At 42.4% G+C, this 17,842-nt stretch overlaps 4 protein-coding genes across 4 annotated transcripts; 2 read left to right on the top strand and 2 right to left on the bottom strand.

The window, feature by feature from the left end:
- Positions 1-54: 54 nt before the first annotated feature.
- Positions 55-7,743, bottom strand: LOC144738489 (seipin-like; the record flags this gene model as incomplete). Its single annotated transcript, XM_078621504.1, has 8 exons — positions 7,505-7,743; positions 7,331-7,409; positions 7,005-7,148; positions 6,169-6,303; positions 5,975-6,072; positions 5,388-5,517; positions 592-706; positions 55-211 (listed from the first exon to the last, which is right to left on the bottom strand). Coding segments are annotated over exons 1-8 (1,097 nt in total), but the record flags the coding sequence as incomplete, so codon positions are not given.
- Positions 7,744-9,358: 1,615 nt separating this feature from the next.
- LOC144738488 (ribonuclease H2 subunit C-like) lies at positions 9,359-10,346 on the top strand. The gene is made up of 4 exons (XM_078621503.1): positions 9,359-9,512; positions 9,895-10,007; positions 10,129-10,248; positions 10,323-10,346. Exons 1-4 carry the CDS (start codon positions 9,359-9,361, stop codon positions 10,344-10,346), a joined length of 411 nt encoding a protein of 136 aa, XP_078477629.1.
- A 2,207-nt stretch (positions 10,347-12,553) lies between these two features.
- Positions 12,554-15,612, bottom strand: LOC144738486 (zinc finger and BTB domain-containing protein 3-like). The gene is given in 7 exon segments (XM_078621501.1): positions 12,554-13,592; positions 13,716-14,095; positions 14,097-14,258; positions 14,260-14,388; positions 14,390-14,480; positions 15,460-15,530; positions 15,595-15,612. Coding segments are annotated over 7 exon segments (1,890 nt in total).
- A 67-nt stretch (positions 15,613-15,679) lies between these two features.
- LOC144738487 (tRNA 2'-phosphotransferase 1-like) lies at positions 15,680-17,256 on the top strand. The gene is given in 7 exon segments (XM_078621502.1): positions 15,680-15,751; positions 16,002-16,083; positions 16,327-16,483; positions 16,669-16,798; positions 16,800-16,860; positions 17,006-17,062; positions 17,144-17,256. Coding segments are annotated over 7 exon segments (672 nt in total).
- Positions 17,257-17,842: the final 586 nt, after the last annotated feature.

Here is a 17,842-nt window from a genome sequence, read left to right on the forward strand (position 1 = left end):
TGCAAGAGAAAAGTATGGATGATCTGTCCTATCTGAAGTCATGCATACCGTCACTTTGAACCAGCCTGATCTGTTTTTCCCTCCTCCGCCGTTTCCTCCTCCACCTCTGTCTCCTCTAAAACCTCCTCCTCTGCCTCCACCTCCTTTGCCCTGCCGCCTCTCTCTGTCAAAGCGGCCATCTCCTTTCCGGAAGGGTCTCCCATAGGGGTTGCTGAGATAAGACAATTATGTTGATACCATGCTGCTTTTCACACCGAAAGTATTTCCAATAGCCTTCTTAAAACCAAAGAAATGTTCCTACATACTGGCTGACTGTTACATTGTGGTCCTTACCTTTAATGCTAACATTTTTTCATGCAATTTGTGTTTTTATCATAGCATTGTCACTTTTATGGTTAATGCCCCTGCAGTCGTATACTGCCTCAAGTGATAACAGAGAGAACAGAGTAAACCGCAAAATGTGTTAAATGACACTTAACCAAAAGCCACACTCACAATCTGTGCTGGGTGCTGTTGTCCTGAGAGGTGTCACTCATAGTTACATCCCCATCTGTGTCGTCAAGCCTAGAACGTGGTCCAGGACCTCCAAACCCTCCGGAGTGGTTTCCCCGTTGACGGTCCCTGCGGGACCTGTCATAAGACCGACCCTTATGAGAGCCTCTCCCTTTACGGTTGCGGAATTGTGGTCCAGTTCTATCATCGTGCTCTAAAACAAATAACAGACAAAATCATTACTGACGGTGCTCAATATCATATCAGGCACATACTATGTGTGCAAAAACAGGCAACAGAAGAAATATATAATACTGTGTCATAAACTTCTACACCTGCAGCCATAACTGAATGGTGTCAAAGTTATCTTTCATTGAGTGAGGGTTACAGCAGGGAAAAATGCTGTTGTTGGAAGTTGGACCTATTCTACTCACTCTGGTCACCAGTGATAGTGTTTTTGCCTTCTGGTGTGGCATGCCCCCCGTTTCCCCATTCTTACTCCTGATCTTTTTGATCTGTCGTGCTGCAGGAAATGTGAATTTCTTGGGAGATAATCTATCTCTCTTAAAGCAGTGCTCACTCACAAGACATATTCGAAATATGTTAATTATTACGCAGGCGAAATCAATCATTTTATGTTGCTTGCAAATATTTAAAAACGAGCTGATGTTTCAAGAAGAAACCACCCGAGCGTGTTTTATGCAATAACCAGGTTCAATCAAGATCAAACCTACTGTGATAGTTTACTAACATTTAAGAAAGTCAGATTGTGGACAGACAGACAGACGGTAACACCCGCCGATCTCGAACGGGGCCTGTTAACAGTTTAACTCCTGCGACCATTAAACTCAGTGCGTCTGACCTCTAATAAAGGTTCTACCATATCAAGTCAAAACGGTACCGGTAGGACTAATTACGTTTTTGCTGTAAATGGAACACGTTTCTTACCGTAATAATGCCCACTGTCCGCCATATTTCTACAAAGCGTTAGATAGGGGAAGGAAAACGCCTTGGTTCGAAGAATTACATCAAAAGAGAACTTTCTCTTCGTGAAGAAAGCTGAAACATCCGAATGCTTTAAACAAAAGACTTAGCAAGACGTGGTCTCAGGAAGAGCTCTTAAACAATACTAGCTATTAGCTTAGCTAGTCTCTGCGTGTTATGGGCGTTGCGCAGAAAACGGAAGTACGTCATTTAAAATGTGCTACTCTTCCGGTGCATGTCAGAGGAAAAGGGTTTTTTAAAATAAAAATATGTAAGCCAATCATTATGTCAGAAACACGACACCAAATCGCGTGCTCCTAAATTCATTTAAACTTATTACATAAAAAGAAAAAGCCCTTTTTTTATTAATTTACTAATTCTATTGGGGAAACAAAAACACTGCATTGAAGGCCAACAATTAAATGTGTACTGATACAATCTTTTATGTGACTACACTGATTGAAACTGAGCATGCTAGCATGTTTCAGTACACCTGCTTTGAAAAGATGCCAATATGACCATGTTTACTTTACACTTTATATAATTACTTGTGTCTCTCTGTCCAACAAATCAAGGCTTTCAACTTCAAGGACATATTGATGACGCGCCGAGGGTCCTTGAAACGATAAATCGATGCTAATGGCGAGAAGCTAAACGCTGCACTTACCGTCATCGAACACACGTGTCACCACCAGGCCGGGGCAAACGCCCCCTAGAAAAGTCCTTTCATCCATTCAGAAAAACGTTATAGTCCCAGTCTGCTGCCAGGGCCAACTATTGAGAGGTAGAAAGCCATTCAACGGAATTTTAGACTGCGATATCAGCATCGTTCGCCGCTGAATAAAACGGTCGTGGACGTTATGGTAGCCATGGTTAACTCAAGCTAGCTGTTAGCACCAGGTTGCCTAGAGCATTTATTGTGATATTTATGACAACTTCATTTTCGTTTCTTTTTACCGTTATATTTGTGAGACGACAAAGGGAAAACGGCAACTTCTTCGAACAGCTTGCAGGTGTCAGTCAATGTCGACAACACGCCCACGGTCCAACCATCAATGTGGCGCCATCTAGTGGTCGTTCACAGCCACTGTAGCTCTGCTATAATCACGCCTATATTGCACTAATAGTTATGTTAATTTTTTGAGTTTGTCACCTTACATCGAAAACGGTTTGCGAAATATTTACGTTTTGGTGTCCAATTTTTGCCATCGACAATGAATTGGCGAACACTCCAAGTGCTTATATCTCGGTCAAATCCCGCTCGTCGAAAAATCGAAAAACACATCATCATTTTAATGTTTAGGGCCTTTTTTGTGGCTCCAGGTACATAAAAATACACTCATTTTGTAGGTATTTTTGTGCTGAATCCAATGACGCCTCTCTGAAAGCTTTTCGGTTTTCTTGGAAATGCGCTGAAAGCGTCGGCTGGCCCTCAAATCCTGACTGAAAAAAGCTACTTTTTTCCAAACAACTTGGTCCTGTGTCCTCTGTGTTTGATCTATTGACTTGACATGTTACTATTTTGTAGTATTCTGTGTGCCCTTTAACATGTGTGAATTTCAAAACTAAACGTCTTTCCTTTTTCACGCTACAGGTCGACGAGCGTGATCCCATCCCTTCTAAAGACATGTTTGGCCCTAAACTCCCATTTTTTCAACCCTTTACCTATTAAACATATAAACAAACTATATACCGTCAGATAGGTCTACTTCCTCTGATGCTGACCAAAAAACTGCTCGTCGATGGGATGTACGGTTCTAACGCTATGGGCCTCAAAGCGGCCAATGCCCCTGTCCCAGCCGAGCAGACGGAAAGGGGAGAAAACGGTTGCGACACCCTGTGTCTGTCACACACACACAGGACACACATACACAGACACACGCACCAACATCAGCCTGTTAGTCTGTAGCTCAGGCATAACGTTCACCTACGGCCATAAACTATACATCTGCATGTTCGGGGAATCATCGCCCTGCCAACCGTGGGCGTTTTGTCTCCCTGTGGCATATTGGTGTTTTACAGTGCTCACTGCCCTGCTATCTGGGGTCGATGGGCGGCCCGCGGACGGCGTTGGCGCAGACCCACCTCAAAATTTCTCGAAGAGGGATTTGTCTAGTTTACTTTATGATGCGATGATGTTGAATATGATATAGAGATTGGTTTTGGTTCACACACCAGTGTGACCTGTAAGATTTTGGATGAGGTTGAGATTTCAGGATTGTCTGAGAAATGGGAATACATACAAGAAAAGGACAAAGCTGCTAGGAACAAGTGCTGTTACATCCATTTATGGGTTCAGCTGATAATGTGGATGTGGCACAAAGAAACTGATAAGCAGGTCGAATGCAGATGAATGCAGCAGTGCTCTCTAGAGGTCAAAATAAAATACTGCAGGTGTGGTACAAACCTTTATAATAATAATAATAATAATAATAATAATAATAATAATAATAATAATAATAATAATAATAATAATAATAATAATAATAAACACAATTCAAAAATGAATATCCACATATATTGTGCTGAGAATGTATTTATTAGGGATTTGTGTTGAATACTTTGGCATCATTTGTATTTTATTTCCTCTGTGTATAGTGTTTAGTTTTCTATTTTATTTATTATTGCAATACTATTTGTTCCACCTTCAGGAGCAGTGCTCCAGTTGCATTGTACAAACTGTTGTATAATGTCAATAAAAGATTTCTATTTGTATTTTCTTTAAAGTCTGACTCAACACTGCTGCTTGGCAACTAAATACTCTACATCTAAGCCATTGTACTACCTGTTGGTGTACAGTGATGTATCGTAGAAAACTGCAAGAGATTTCACTCCATGCTTCTCTTTGGTGTATATTGTGTAGACTGTGATGTTATTTAGCTTCCACAATTTCATTCAGGGTCAGTGGCTGGAATTTCTCCATCTGTGCAGCAGGCTTAAGGATGTCCAGGCACCTGGGTCAAAGTGAAAAGGCATCAGTCTACAAATGTTTTATAGAATAAAAAAGTCAGGCTGCACATGCTTTAATCAAATATGAATAACAATCAAAGTCACATTCTGGTTAGTGAGAGAAGTGGAATAGAAACAGACTCAGGGCTCAACGTTTTTTTTTTTTTTAATGTTTGTGTTATTTGAATGTTTTTTACTGAACAAATAAGTAACTTGTTTTTTTTTCTGTGTAAGAAAAGTCAGAGTATTGGATTTGACTAATAAAATAAAAGATATTCATAGGAAAGCCAATGTACATATTACCAAATGTGAACACCAGACTGTTCCGTAGTGAATAATGAATAGTTTTAGTCATTCTTGTGAACTGCTGTAGTTCACATTTAGAGTAACAATACTGAATTAGAAATAGTCACTGCTTAAACAAACCACCCTCAGCTATTTGCCCAGGTATGTGAGTGATTTCTGCATCTATAGCCTTCTGAAATCATCCTGTTTACACATTGCTCTCTTTGTTTTATCCCCCTCAGGCTGCTTTTGACTCAATAGATTCTCTTGGACCAAGTGTCTCTCCATTCTGTTGCTCTGTGTTCCTTCCACTCGGCAGATGGTCTTCAATCCTGTGTCTAGCAGGGGTTAACTGATGAGGACCTGCCAGCTCTGCAGAACCTGCCAGAGAATGTACTTCTGCAGTCAGACAAGCAATTGTAAATAACGTGAACAACAAACTGTGTGTCCATCGGTGTGTGTACCAGCGATGTCATTTTTCATTCTCTGCCTGGCTGTTGTTGGTGTTTGACCCTCTCTCTGTTAACAGTCCATTTTGCTGAAAAAAAACAAAACAAGACAAAGCAGACAGTTTTGTCTGATCTGAGCACAAACTCAGTGGGCAGACATAGATGCTGCACCCGCGAGATACTGTAAATAAGAATAAATTCACAGAATAAAAAGAAACAATTTGAAACCTGCACTGGTTTCTGTAGAACTCCCAACATCAGCCGTATGTAGCTGAAGACAAAAAGGATGCTGAGGAAGATGAAGTTGGTTGACACCCCCACCACGGCTGATAGGACAGGGAAGTTGAACAGCAGGTATCTGATGACGGTGCACAGAGTACGTATTGATAAGATGTTCAAGGAGTTTGCAGAGAGTTCATCTGAAGTAACAGCTGTAATTATTGAGACAAATAAACATGGTAAGTGACGATTTCTGGTAAACATGATCTTTAGAGGCCTCAGCTGTGGGAAAATGATTCTTCCTCATGCTCTGAGATCCATTTTTACATCTACACTTGTTGAATTGAAGAAGTCGCTACTCCATCGTATGTACGCTATTCATCCTAGATGGAAATCAATGATTCGCTGTGGCAACCCCTGAAGAGGGACAAAGCCGAAAGGAGAAGAAGAAGAATATCCTAGACTTGACAACATGTCATGTTGGAATTTGTAGAATCTTCATTTTATGCGCATTTTTACTCATTGTGATGCTGAAAAACGATACATATGAGTTTGATATTACAATATTTGTGCAGATTTACTACTACTGGACTCACCTTATACCAGTGAAATGAGCGTGAATGTAGAGCTTGGATGAGTAGATCTGCACCTTGTTGGACAGAATCTCGATGACGGCTGTGTTTGAAGGGGAATACTGTTGGTGCGGGAAAAACGTGTCAGCACACAGTTTAGTGAAAACCGTTGCATCACTGGCCTAATACATGCTTATACAAGCTCAGAACTGACTCACAGGGTCATCTGTGTAGTCTGAGAAGAGCTCCACCTCCAGCATCTGTTTCTGCTCAGCAACTCCAGTCACAAATGCCGGGAAGAAGAGTAGCGTACTTATGGTCCTCAGCAGGTCTGAGCGGTATCGCAGCATACTCTGACAGGACAACAAACCTGACTTACACACTGTGATTGTCTTACTGATGAAGGACAGTAAAGATAGAACAAGTAGGAAAGGTGTGAGGGGTGAAAAAACATTGACAACAGTGAAAAACAGTGACAAAACAATGCAGCTGTGTGATCAGTTGAACGAACGTGAAAATCATCTCAGTGAAGATTCCTAGATTAAGCTTTTTCAGATCAGGGTCAGAAATGAGGAACTGTAAATCATATTGATGTTGTTTTGAAGATCACATAAACAGACAGAAATCAAAAGTTTCATATGTTTCAATTATTTTATCACTGAACTCCCTCCAGGATTTTGACTAAAGCTGCTTTCTGGAATGGGCCCCAGATGGTGCTTGCTATGTGTTCATTGGCCTTTTTTCTCAACAACATTCAAGGGAATCACTTTTTCTTGGTGTTCAAAGAATTCATGACATTTTGTCATCCCTTCTGAATGAGCTCCTTTCACTGAGACCACCCACAGCAAAGCAGTTCTAATGTTTTAGCCTGAAAGATTATTGTGCGTTAGTGCTGTACTCACAGAGCGCGAGCTGGAGGCGGACAGCTGTTGTCGTGCCTGAGACACACACACATCAGTGCAACAGTGAATCATTGCAGGTTGCAGCAACGGTTACTGACGCACCCTCTTGATTTCACACACATCGCCGAAAATAAATCTGAGCAGTAACTCACAGAGCGAGCAGAGGAGGCCACTTTGCCACCATCCTGAGAGAAGCAGGTTGTCCTGATCATGAACATCCCGATCTCCTGATTGGGTGGAGAATCAGGCATCTCGAGCAGGAGAGAGATCTGATAGGCCTGGCCGAATGTCAACACCTAAACACATCATTTATGAGGTCACTTCTTTTTCTTGTCGTCTTTCAACAATAAGGGACTAACCACATCGTAAACCCTGAACCCAACTTAACTTTCACTTTCATTTCTAAAGATGAATGGGTTAAGTCACTTTTGAGGAGATTCTGAATAGGCACATCACTTGCGAACACTTATGTACGTACATGTTTCTTGTTTCTCATCAGAGAAATGTTGGCCATTGGATAAGAGCATGAAAAAGAGGCTGGGGAGTCACAGTTTGCCCTAAACACAGAAACAGATGAAGATGAAGTGAAATACAAAGGAAAACTCATAGAGTACAGAGTGTCCTTTGCAGAGGAAGCAGACAATATACAAACCTGTAGTAGTAGTGCACAGGAGTGGAATATGCTGGCAGGGGCATGTAGGAGTAGTAGAAGCTCCCATATAAAAAAGCAGCAATCCAAAGGATTAGCAGCGCAACAGAGGACACGGCGAAGCCCTGTAGAACTCTCTGCCAGGCCTGTAAGAGGGTCCTTCTGACGGCGCCCTGGAACCTCAGCAGCCCCCGGTCAATGACAACTAACAGATCATTTCTGGAGTGGCTTGTTTCATCCATGAAGTCTAATTATTAATGACAACAAAACACACTATTTAAGCTACTTGTAAAACAGGCTTGTCCATCATAAACTGGAGACAAATGGAAAAACAGGAAACGATTAAAACATGTTGTCAGTGATTGATACACACACTGAGTCCATTTGTTATCCACTCGTCATGTTCCAGATGACGTCACTGTGTGGTTTCTGAAGACCATTTCATGGGACCAAGATACAAAAAATCACATTGATTGTACTGAGAGTGGGAGATCATTTCATCGTATTTCAGTCACAAGAAGAAGAGATTTGAGTCAGATGACAGCAAACTGTGTCAGCAGCCGAATGTTTTGTGCTGAATGTTTTTATAAGAGGCAAAGAGATGTACCTGAATGCAAATACATGTATACCTATAGACATATATATGTATATAGTGACCTTCACAAACTTGTCCAAATCATATACAGTAGATAAAGTACAATCAACGTATACCAACAAACACACATCATAAAGGAGAAAATAGTAGTGGTTGAAATAGCTCAGTGCTAAATATGTCGCCATGACTCTCTCAACCAAATGCCTACACATACGTCTGGTGGTATCTCATACATGAAAAACTCACCTCTGGTTTATAAGGCCAAGCAGAAAATCTATCGCTTCACGTCTCCTTTTCTTTGAGTGTTTTGATCTCTGTCATAACCCAGTCTTGGTGAAATGTGAGGAGCAATTTCACAATTATTTCAAACTCCCTGAAGTCATTGGACAGTGTTTAGCCCAGCCCACATCATGATTTTGCTGCTGCCAACTGGAACAGAGTTCCAGGCAGACAAGACATGGCAATAGAGTCAATAGAGTTGTGAAATGTCTTATATATAGAGAGAGATATCGATGTATAATCTATATTTATATAGATTATGTATATCCATATTATAGATGTACACAATCAATCATGCAGAGCAACAGCTATTTTTGGTGATGATTAAATAAACATTGATTAAATAGATAAAATTCAACTCCCCATAAAATATGGGATTAATTTTAACTAAATGATTCATGAAGTCCTACTAGATCGTTTCACAGAGCAAATAAAGAATGAAGAAAGACACAAGTATCCCAAGTAACCCAGCAGGAATTTAACAAACTCGCCAGGAGGGGGCGACCTGTCCTCGTTTTCGAGAAACAACCCGCCAAAATGTTTTCGAGGGTAGAAGAAGACGTCTTTGACCAATCAGAGGCCGACTAGGTCCAGGCACACCGGAAGACGTTTTTATACCTTACTTCATAAATAGAAACATCAGAAACCGCTAGGAAGGTAAATGTGAGGTATCCGTATATTATTTTTGTCTGTCAAACGCTTCACTACAAAACTCTCTCTAAACCCTTTCGTCCACCAACGTTAAATACCATACTTTTGTGGAATATTCCTTATTCCAAAACTTTAAAGTGTGAACGCTCTCTGGTGTTGCTGTGATACATACATTCTGATTCTATTTTAAAAAACGGACAGACAAATTTTGCCCTATTCCTTGTCTGTCTCCTCCAGGAGTCAGTGGGTAATAACACACACGGGGTGTCTGTGTGGGCATCTTATGGTCCTTCAGTGTACTGTACTTTAGCTGTTTGCCCTCTGGTTGCAGGATGTCTTGTAACAGCAGTGTCACTCGTGTTGATGCTTCATCTGTGAGTCAGGCTCTTGAAGAACCGGTCCATCTTGTCCCCTGTGAGGTTGAGCACAATGGGCCGGCCCAGGTTTCACAGTTCTTCACTGCTGCCGTGAAGGAACGCAAACACGGTGAGCTAAACCGGACTACACACTGACCCACACACTTCATGCTGGTAACACACTTGGGGTCCATTCCAGAAAACAGCTGAAGTGAAAACCCGGAGTTTGTTTATTTTGAAATGATGAGATAGAAAGCAGAGTTGTACTTTAAACTGACAGAAATTAAACAAAAAAATCTCACATTATATATGTTTGAATTTAGTTTACTGGTAACCCTGTAACTAGTTCCAGGATGAACAAACTCAGGGTTTTGACTAAAACTTCTGAAATGGGCCGCTGCTGACACAGGAGGGTTTGTAGAGAAGCAGACAATCCACTCTCCATTCAAAGTTTCATCTGCAGTGTGGCACTTGTTCCACAGATGTCTGATCTTTCTTGTTTGCCACCACAGAGAAGACAGTATCATTCAGGGGTCGTGGGCTGAAGGGGCAGGAGATTAACTTTCCGCAAGGCTACACTGGCCTGGTGCTGAAGGAGTTCAACAAACCTGGGTCTGATCAAGAGGTAAACATCACTATCTTCCATCGAGCAGCAGTTTATTGTGGGATGCACCACTGAGACGAGTGTCATGCAATAGAAGATGTCACTACACTCGTATAATATCACATTGTGTTTGCATGTTTAGGACAGGACACTGATGGTGTCCTCTGTGTTTGACAAGCTCACCTACTGGAACCTTGAGACACCTCCCAACTCGGATGATACGGTAGTGATGGCGATGGACTGGCCTGACCTGGCTGAGGCGGTGAGCTCTTTCACAGGGGGCTTACAGTAATTATCTTTAATTATGCTGTGTGACTGGAAATTTGATCTTCACAGATCCACGGGCCCATAGAAGACTGAAGGAAATGCCAAGAAAATCCTGCGTTGTGGTATGATCTTGACTCCAGTGTGTTGACATGGTCCAGTAAAAAGAAGTGAATGTTTCAGTAGCAGAGAAATAACTCATAATTATTATTGTATATATTTCTGGATAGAAATAGAAATAAAGTTGCTTGAACAGCATGTGGATTGAATTCACCCTAATACTGCATATTGGCCACAGTGTACAATGTTATTGCATGAACTCTACCACCTCCACATCCAAACTTTTGGGTTTGTATACTCCATGTTCATTGCCCTGAAAATAACAACATATAACAACACATAACGTGCCCAACAGTCATTCTGGCACGTCATTCAGAAATAACAGTGTCAGCATACAGACTGCAGGATAACTCACTCTGGCTTTTAGCATTTAATTCTTGGTAGCCATTAAACATGAGCAGGAGAGCGGAACAGTCCCGACATGCATAAAGACGAGAGACGGCAACTTCAGTAAAATGTTATTTCACGCTTGTCCTGCCACGCTGGTATTTCTGTCCGCAATCAGAAGGCTCTGTAACTTGTGACTCTGGGCTACATGAATAAAATCATTTATTTGCTACTTTATCAGTTCAATACACGTAATAAAAAATACATTTTATATTATAAATTAGGGACACACAACAGTTCAGTAAGATTACACCATTATCAACTGTAATTTAGGTATGTTCCTTCTTTAAGTTAAAACAAACACAAACTTACAATCTTTTGTGGCACAGTAACACACTGAAAAGGCAACTTTTCATCATGAACCTGTTAGATGTACAACACTGATAAATTCCTACAACAAACTCTTGTTTTTACATGTGAACAAGGACAACACAGCAGAACTGTCAAAAAAAAGTGACTTACAAATGTTATATCTGTGTACGGCATTGTGGAACCAAACCAGAGCAAACAGTCACATACACAAACACACCAATGGACAACGTAAATGAGTTCTTATATAGCACGCATATTGCATCCACTTGACAAATAAAATGAGTTGTATGTAATAATTTTTTGTTTTTCATGGTAATTGTTTCTGTTTTTCATGTTTTGTCATTTTTGTCTTGGGCAATTCTGGCGCTTCAGCTGAAGGAGTTTCCTCAGTCATCTCCTGAGTAGCCACCCACATGCAATGTCATGACAAACACTGCAATGTCCAGTAGATCTGAATGAGCTTTTCATCTGAACAACAAAGCCTGAAGGTGTCCTGCGTAAAGTGGACAAACTAATGACAGACACCATCTATTCGATTTAGACAGGAGGATCTCGCAGTGACTCAAAACAAAGCAATTTAGTATTAAACTAAACAAGCTGCCCATGTTTGCTTCCATTATATCGAGCTCTCAAGAAATTATGTTGCTCTTAACTTGTAAGAAATACTCAGGAAAGCAGAATACCCAGAAAAAAAAAGAAATTACCATGAAAACCAGAAAACAATTACCACGAAAAACAGAAAAAAATGACTCAAGAACAGATTTATTTTTCAATTTGTCAAGTGGATACACATACGTAAAATATAAATATATTTGACAAAAAATACACAAAAAATATTATGATTTTTAGAAAATAAAGGCAGCATAGAAGCCACTTCATGTGAAAAGCTTACGTACAATAGTGTTCTTGTTTTTCTATATTTGCTGTGGCAAAAAAACGGTCAGAGTTCTAAAACACTTGCACCGACTGTTTTTCAGTAAGTCTGGTTTTAATGGCCACGCTACGATATGTAGCTCATCATTCATATTTGTTTATCATCTACTCTATGGAGCGGATCCCAACTGTCAATGGCCAAACGGCATGGTACATCCTGGACGAGTCTCCATTTCAACACGGGACTCAACCTGAAATGCTTTTGGAGGTGGGAGGACCCGGAGAGAACTCACACAGACACGTGGAGTGCATGCAGAAACACAAAGACCCCAGGCCAGAAATCAGATTTTCTTGCTCTTAGTTGCACTAACCACTGCTCCACCGTGCCACCCCTAAAGCCATACGAACAATTAAAAATATCATGGAAACGTCCATATCTTCTTCATATTAAAAACAAATGTTATAGACAATTAATGAAGCTCAAGAAACTGACAAGCAGCTTAAGACATGATGTGTGATTTAAAAAGGAGATACATGACAAGATCTGTGTCCAGAAAGGAAGGATTCAAGTCTGGTGAGTGTGTCTGAGTCCAGAAACCCAACATTGTATGTTAGCTAAGAGGTGGTGGGGGTGGTTGATGCTGAAGAGTGATGTCCACATCTACCTTGCTGCGTTTGGCCGGCAGAGTGTGGTCATGAGCTTTGCGAATGTGTCGATACAGGTCTCCAGACTGCGTGTAGCTCCGGTAGCAATAGCGGCACTCGTAGGGCCGCTCTCTTGTGTGCACGATCGCGTGCCGTCTTAGCGTGTACGTGCATGAGAAAGTCTTTCCACATACTTCACATGTCGGGACATCGTCCACAAAGTTCCCCATGGTGTCTTGTAAGTCCTGAAAGAAGGCAGTGTGATCGGAATGCTGCTGTGGTTTGGATGTGACAGAAACGAGGGAGGCTGACAATGAGGAAGGGTCGTAGGAGGAAGGGCCGGCAGCTGCAGAGGGTGAAGAAGGGGAAAGAGGAAAAGGATAATCGATGGAATGGGAGGTCATTTGTAAGAGTCTCTGTGGGCAGGAGGACATGGACTGAGTCCTTTTGAGCTCCCCTTCCTGGGTGTCATCTTCAAAGTCATTGTCCATTTTCTTCTTTTTGCTTCTCTTGATTTCTTCCTCTAGCTCGTCGTCAGATATCACAATGGCCTCCACTTTGATTGTCACATTCTTGTCGTTGTCCTCTCTGTCCGTTGGAGGATGGGTTCTTTTATCAACCAATTTAGGAGAAGTGTCCATCTTCCAGTTTGGACCATTAGAGGTATGTGTCTGTTGAGCAGCGTGGCGGATGGATGGACTGTGTTGCTGGAGTGATATGACACTCTGGATCTGGGGTTGTGAACGCTGTGGCGAGGAAAGTTTCAGCTGTAGGGCCGGTGCATGGGTTAACACAACCATTTGCTGGCCTACCGCGTCTCCGCAGTGGCTATCTGGGAGTTTCAGAACAGACCCGTTCTTACTGGGCAGACGGGGGGCTTCTGTTTGTGGTGAGGGGCTGGATTCTCTTTGCAGAGGAGCGGCCCCTGATTGACCCCCGGTCTGGATCTCTGGCACCGTGAAGGAGGACGAGGGGGAGGGCTGCTGGTTGCTGATGAAAGATGGACTGTGAGTGATGAGTGATGAAATCACATGTAAAATGAAAAGAATATGTAACATCAAAATGATCTTTACCTGTATATCTCTGTGGTGCTGCAAGGGCTGCAAAGAACTGAGCCCTCCACCTGACCGACAGTCCCCAGGCTGCCGTGGGTTGACGTATATTCGCCCGTGACGAAGTCCCGAACAGGCTCGCCACTGGAAGGCAGGGGAGGGGCTTTCCATGCCTGGCTGGGTGGTATCAGCGAGCTCCGGGCTCAGAGGGGTCTGAACCTGTGCCTCTGATGAACTCCCATCGGTCCGGCGCTCAGACTTGACAGGCTCCAACACACTCTCTGTCATTAGAGATACTGAAGCAAAAGGCGATGCTATGGCAACAGGATTCGGCTGATCTGCTGCTCCCGTCACTCCTCCCTCAGGTCCACTGTTCCCTCCATCTCTACCCCCCATCTCAACTACCTTCTTCACACCAGTGCTCTCCTCTGAGCGAGTGCTATCTGCCTCAGCCGAAGGGCCCCCGTCGCTGCAGTTGCCTCTTGCACACTCTGACCACCTCATTCATGTGCAGGAAGCTTGCCGCAGCTAATATGTCCTCTACAGGAGATGATTTCTCCAGCTGCAGCACACCTTCATAAACAAAGTCCAAGAGCAAACTGAAGGCAGCAGCTGTGACATGTCACTGTCAAGTTTGACAGAATTGCTGGAGGCGTTTTGCACCAACTGCCCAGCACAGAATCGGTGTAGAACATGTGGAAGAAAGGTGAGCAGGAAGCTAAAACAGCTCGATGAGCAAGGAAACGGGAATGAGCCAACAAGAATGGTGCAGTCACAGAGGAAGCCCCGCTGGCGCTGGGAACGCAGAGCTGACAGCAGCTGCTGGGAATGTTGGGGAAAACTCCATCATCTGAGCTGCAGAGACACAGATGGAGAACACTGTGAGAATGCTGCTTAAAGCCCGAACACATCTTGAAATTGTGTTTCTGGTAGTTTTCTTATGATTTCTTCACACATTAAACATTCCTTCCATTTCCTTCCACAGCCATATACACCTGTATTTCAAAAATATGTTTTTTCTACACCACTCAGAGTTAATAGCAATTAGGTAGTATTTGTTTGTTGTGTTGTTTATCTGTCAGAAGGACAAGACGAGCCTGACCAGAAGTGTGTGTGCTAGTAAACCGGGACAGTTTTACTAAACTCTTCATTTCTTTCAAAATTACTTGTGATAAATGTGTGCGATGTGGAAGTTCCGGTTTTACAAACACACAATTAACATACAAACTTAAATATAGATTTATAGATTTCAAATGAGGAAAGAATGGGGAAGTATGGACAAATGTGTATATGGTAAACAAGTCAAGTATTTCATGTTTTGAAAAATGCATGCACAGCATTGACTTAGATGCATTTTGGGGTTTTGGAGAAAAAAATTAAAACAAACAAAAAAAAAAAAACAGAATTAAAATGTCTATCATGTTCTTTGTGATTTTCTATGGTTCTGTTTCCACAGTGACAAACACACCACCACTTTGGCATTCCATTGGCGCTGTGATCGGTCTATTAGCTTACCGGAATAGATGTTTAACAATAAAACAAAAAGACAATTAAAAAATGAAAACTGGAAGAAACATAAACCCTGAGTTGTTGTTGTTGTTGTTTTTATCTAAAGACAGCTTCATGGGAGCAGACGGCGGAGGTCCGTCCCAGTCAGCCGGGCTATGCTAACAGCAGCTGGCTAGAAATGCTCCTCCGGTAGCTGCAGTCGTGTTTTCCGGCGGCTGTAAACGGCGGACCGGGGGCGTTAGCTTCCATACAGACGACCTGGGTTCTCACCGACTTTGTTGTTGCGGATATGATGCAATTTCTTTTCTTACCTATTTCCAGCTGCCAGGATGATGTTAGACAGCTTTTCCTCGGTGGTGCCTGATTGCAGCCACAGCGCCACCTACAGGCGAATACTGAGAGCAAAACGGAAGTGGGCGTCTGTTGTGCTGCCGACGTTTGTTTACTGCACTGTAGCTAATCATGTTTGACGTTTTACCACAATGAAGTGTACATGTAGTATTGTGAGCTCACTGAGCTGCACCCAGTGAAATGAACTGTGACAGAGGTGGAAGAGGAGGGAGAAGAGGGAGAGGAAAGAGAGGAGGAGGCCATAGTGGAGAGGTGACATGTTGGTCATACTGTGTCATGACATGCTGTGTGTTTAAAACACACTGTCAGTTTATTACTGTATGTGTAAAACTTGCTGTCTGTGTGTTTTTACGTGTGTCTGTCTTTAAAACACGGAAACTTGTATGTATGTATTCTTCTTGTTCAGTAGCTTTTAACGAAGAATGCTTAAACTGCATGTTCACCTGAAAAAAGGCACCAAGTGTAGGTTTTGTAATGGGTGTAATGTCCATTTTCTCCCCAGGACAGAGACGTCAGACTGTCTAAATCTTTGTCTTATGCTCTTCGACATGGAGCCAACCGGATGGGTCTGGACATAAGTTCAGGTGACTTTTGTCTGAATTTGGTTCAGGCAAAAAACGATGAACATGGTGACCAAGACTAGTAATCACCTTCACAGTAAATGGTTTAGGTTTCAAACTGATACTAAGTTACATTTTCGATTACAGTATTTTCATGAGCATGGTGCCCTGCAGTCAGTGAGACTATACAAATACATTTCTCAGTTTGATAAAAGGTGTGGCCAACAAATGAGAATGATCTAACTCTTATGATGACTCTCTTCACAGATGGCTTCATCTATGTGGAGGACGTCCTGGCTCACCCACAGTTCTGCTCATACTCACTGGAGGTTATTCAGAGAGTCGTGTCTACAAATGACAAGCAGCGTTTTAAGCTTTGTTCCCACCCTGTGGATGGCCGCCTGCAGATTCGAGCCAATCAAGGGCCATTCAGTGCAAGGTACGATACAGCAGCAGAGCTCAGATGAAGGAGAACACACAGGGACACCAACGATAAGAGGATTGATCTCCTGTGCAAATCCACGAGAACATAAGTGGTATAAGCTCCTGTACTTACTGATAGGAAAGTATGGAAAAATGGAGTTCAGTATGTAGATGACTTACATGCAGTGATGTGGTTTAGGTCGTGGATTTGGAGCTGAGGCCAGTGCTGTCTTGTTCTCCAGACTGCCCCGCAGAGGCTGTTCATGGCTCCTACATCCGCAACTGGGGCTCTATTCTCCAGCAGGGCCTCAGTCGCAATGAGGAGAACCCACATTCATCTGGCGTTAGGCCTTCCTGGAGATGATGGCGTCATCAGCGGTAAAACTACTGTGTGTGTGTGTGTGTGGTGTGTGTGGTGTGTGTGTGTGTGTGTGTGTGTTGTGTGTGTATGACACAAACATGTCTGCCAAACATGTGGATAAATATCCCTCACAGGTTCAACTCAATTTTCAATTTTCACCAGGTATGAGGAAAGACTGTGATCTAGCTGTTTTCATTGATGTGCACAAGGCTCTTGCTGGTAGGATTAGACATCATGGACACACATGGATGCTGGCAACAAATGACAACAAGGTTTTACAAGTGTTTTACTGTCTGACAGATGGTATTGAGTTCTTCTGGTCAGAGAATGGTGTATTGCTGACTGCAGGCAATGAAGAGGGCAAACTTCTCCCTAAATACTTCAGCAGAGCCTTAAGACTGAGGACCTTCTAGTAAGACAAAATCACATTGATTGTTTCAGGTTATCTGTCTTTTGAAAGGGGGAGCGGAGAGGTGGCCTTTACATGTCACCTGAGGAAATGTTGCTTTGTATTTCAGGAACCATCCTGCCACTGCAGTAGCAGCAGGAGATGATCCATCACAGGACTCAGTGGTATTAGCATCATGGCGAAATGTTTGGCAGCACTATGTTAACATAGTTATTATTGAAACAATAAATAACGATTAAGAAACACTGTTTACTTTGGGTTTTTTTTGTATGACTATACCCTCAAAAATGTTAGTCGGCGATCTGACTCCGAAACTGTAGATGCCGTTAAAACGAGACACGATAGACTTAGTACAATAGAATATGTTACTCTGCATAAAAAGGAAGAACCAGGCTTTTAAAGGCAAGAACATTTCTCAATGTGATCAGTCATGTGAGTATGAATGAGAAAACAGATGCAAGGAGAAGCTGTGGTTTTAGGTCACCAACAGTTTCATGTACAATTCAAACACACACACACACACACACACACACCACACACACACACACACACACACACACACACACACACACACACACCACACACACACA

This window comes from Lampetra planeri, unplaced genomic scaffold, assembly GCF_965212315.1.
Source record: "Lampetra planeri unplaced genomic scaffold, kcLamPlan1.2.h2 scaffold_1020, whole genome shotgun sequence".
NCBI lineage: Eukaryota > Metazoa > Chordata > Hyperoartia > Petromyzontiformes > Petromyzontidae > Lampetra > Lampetra planeri.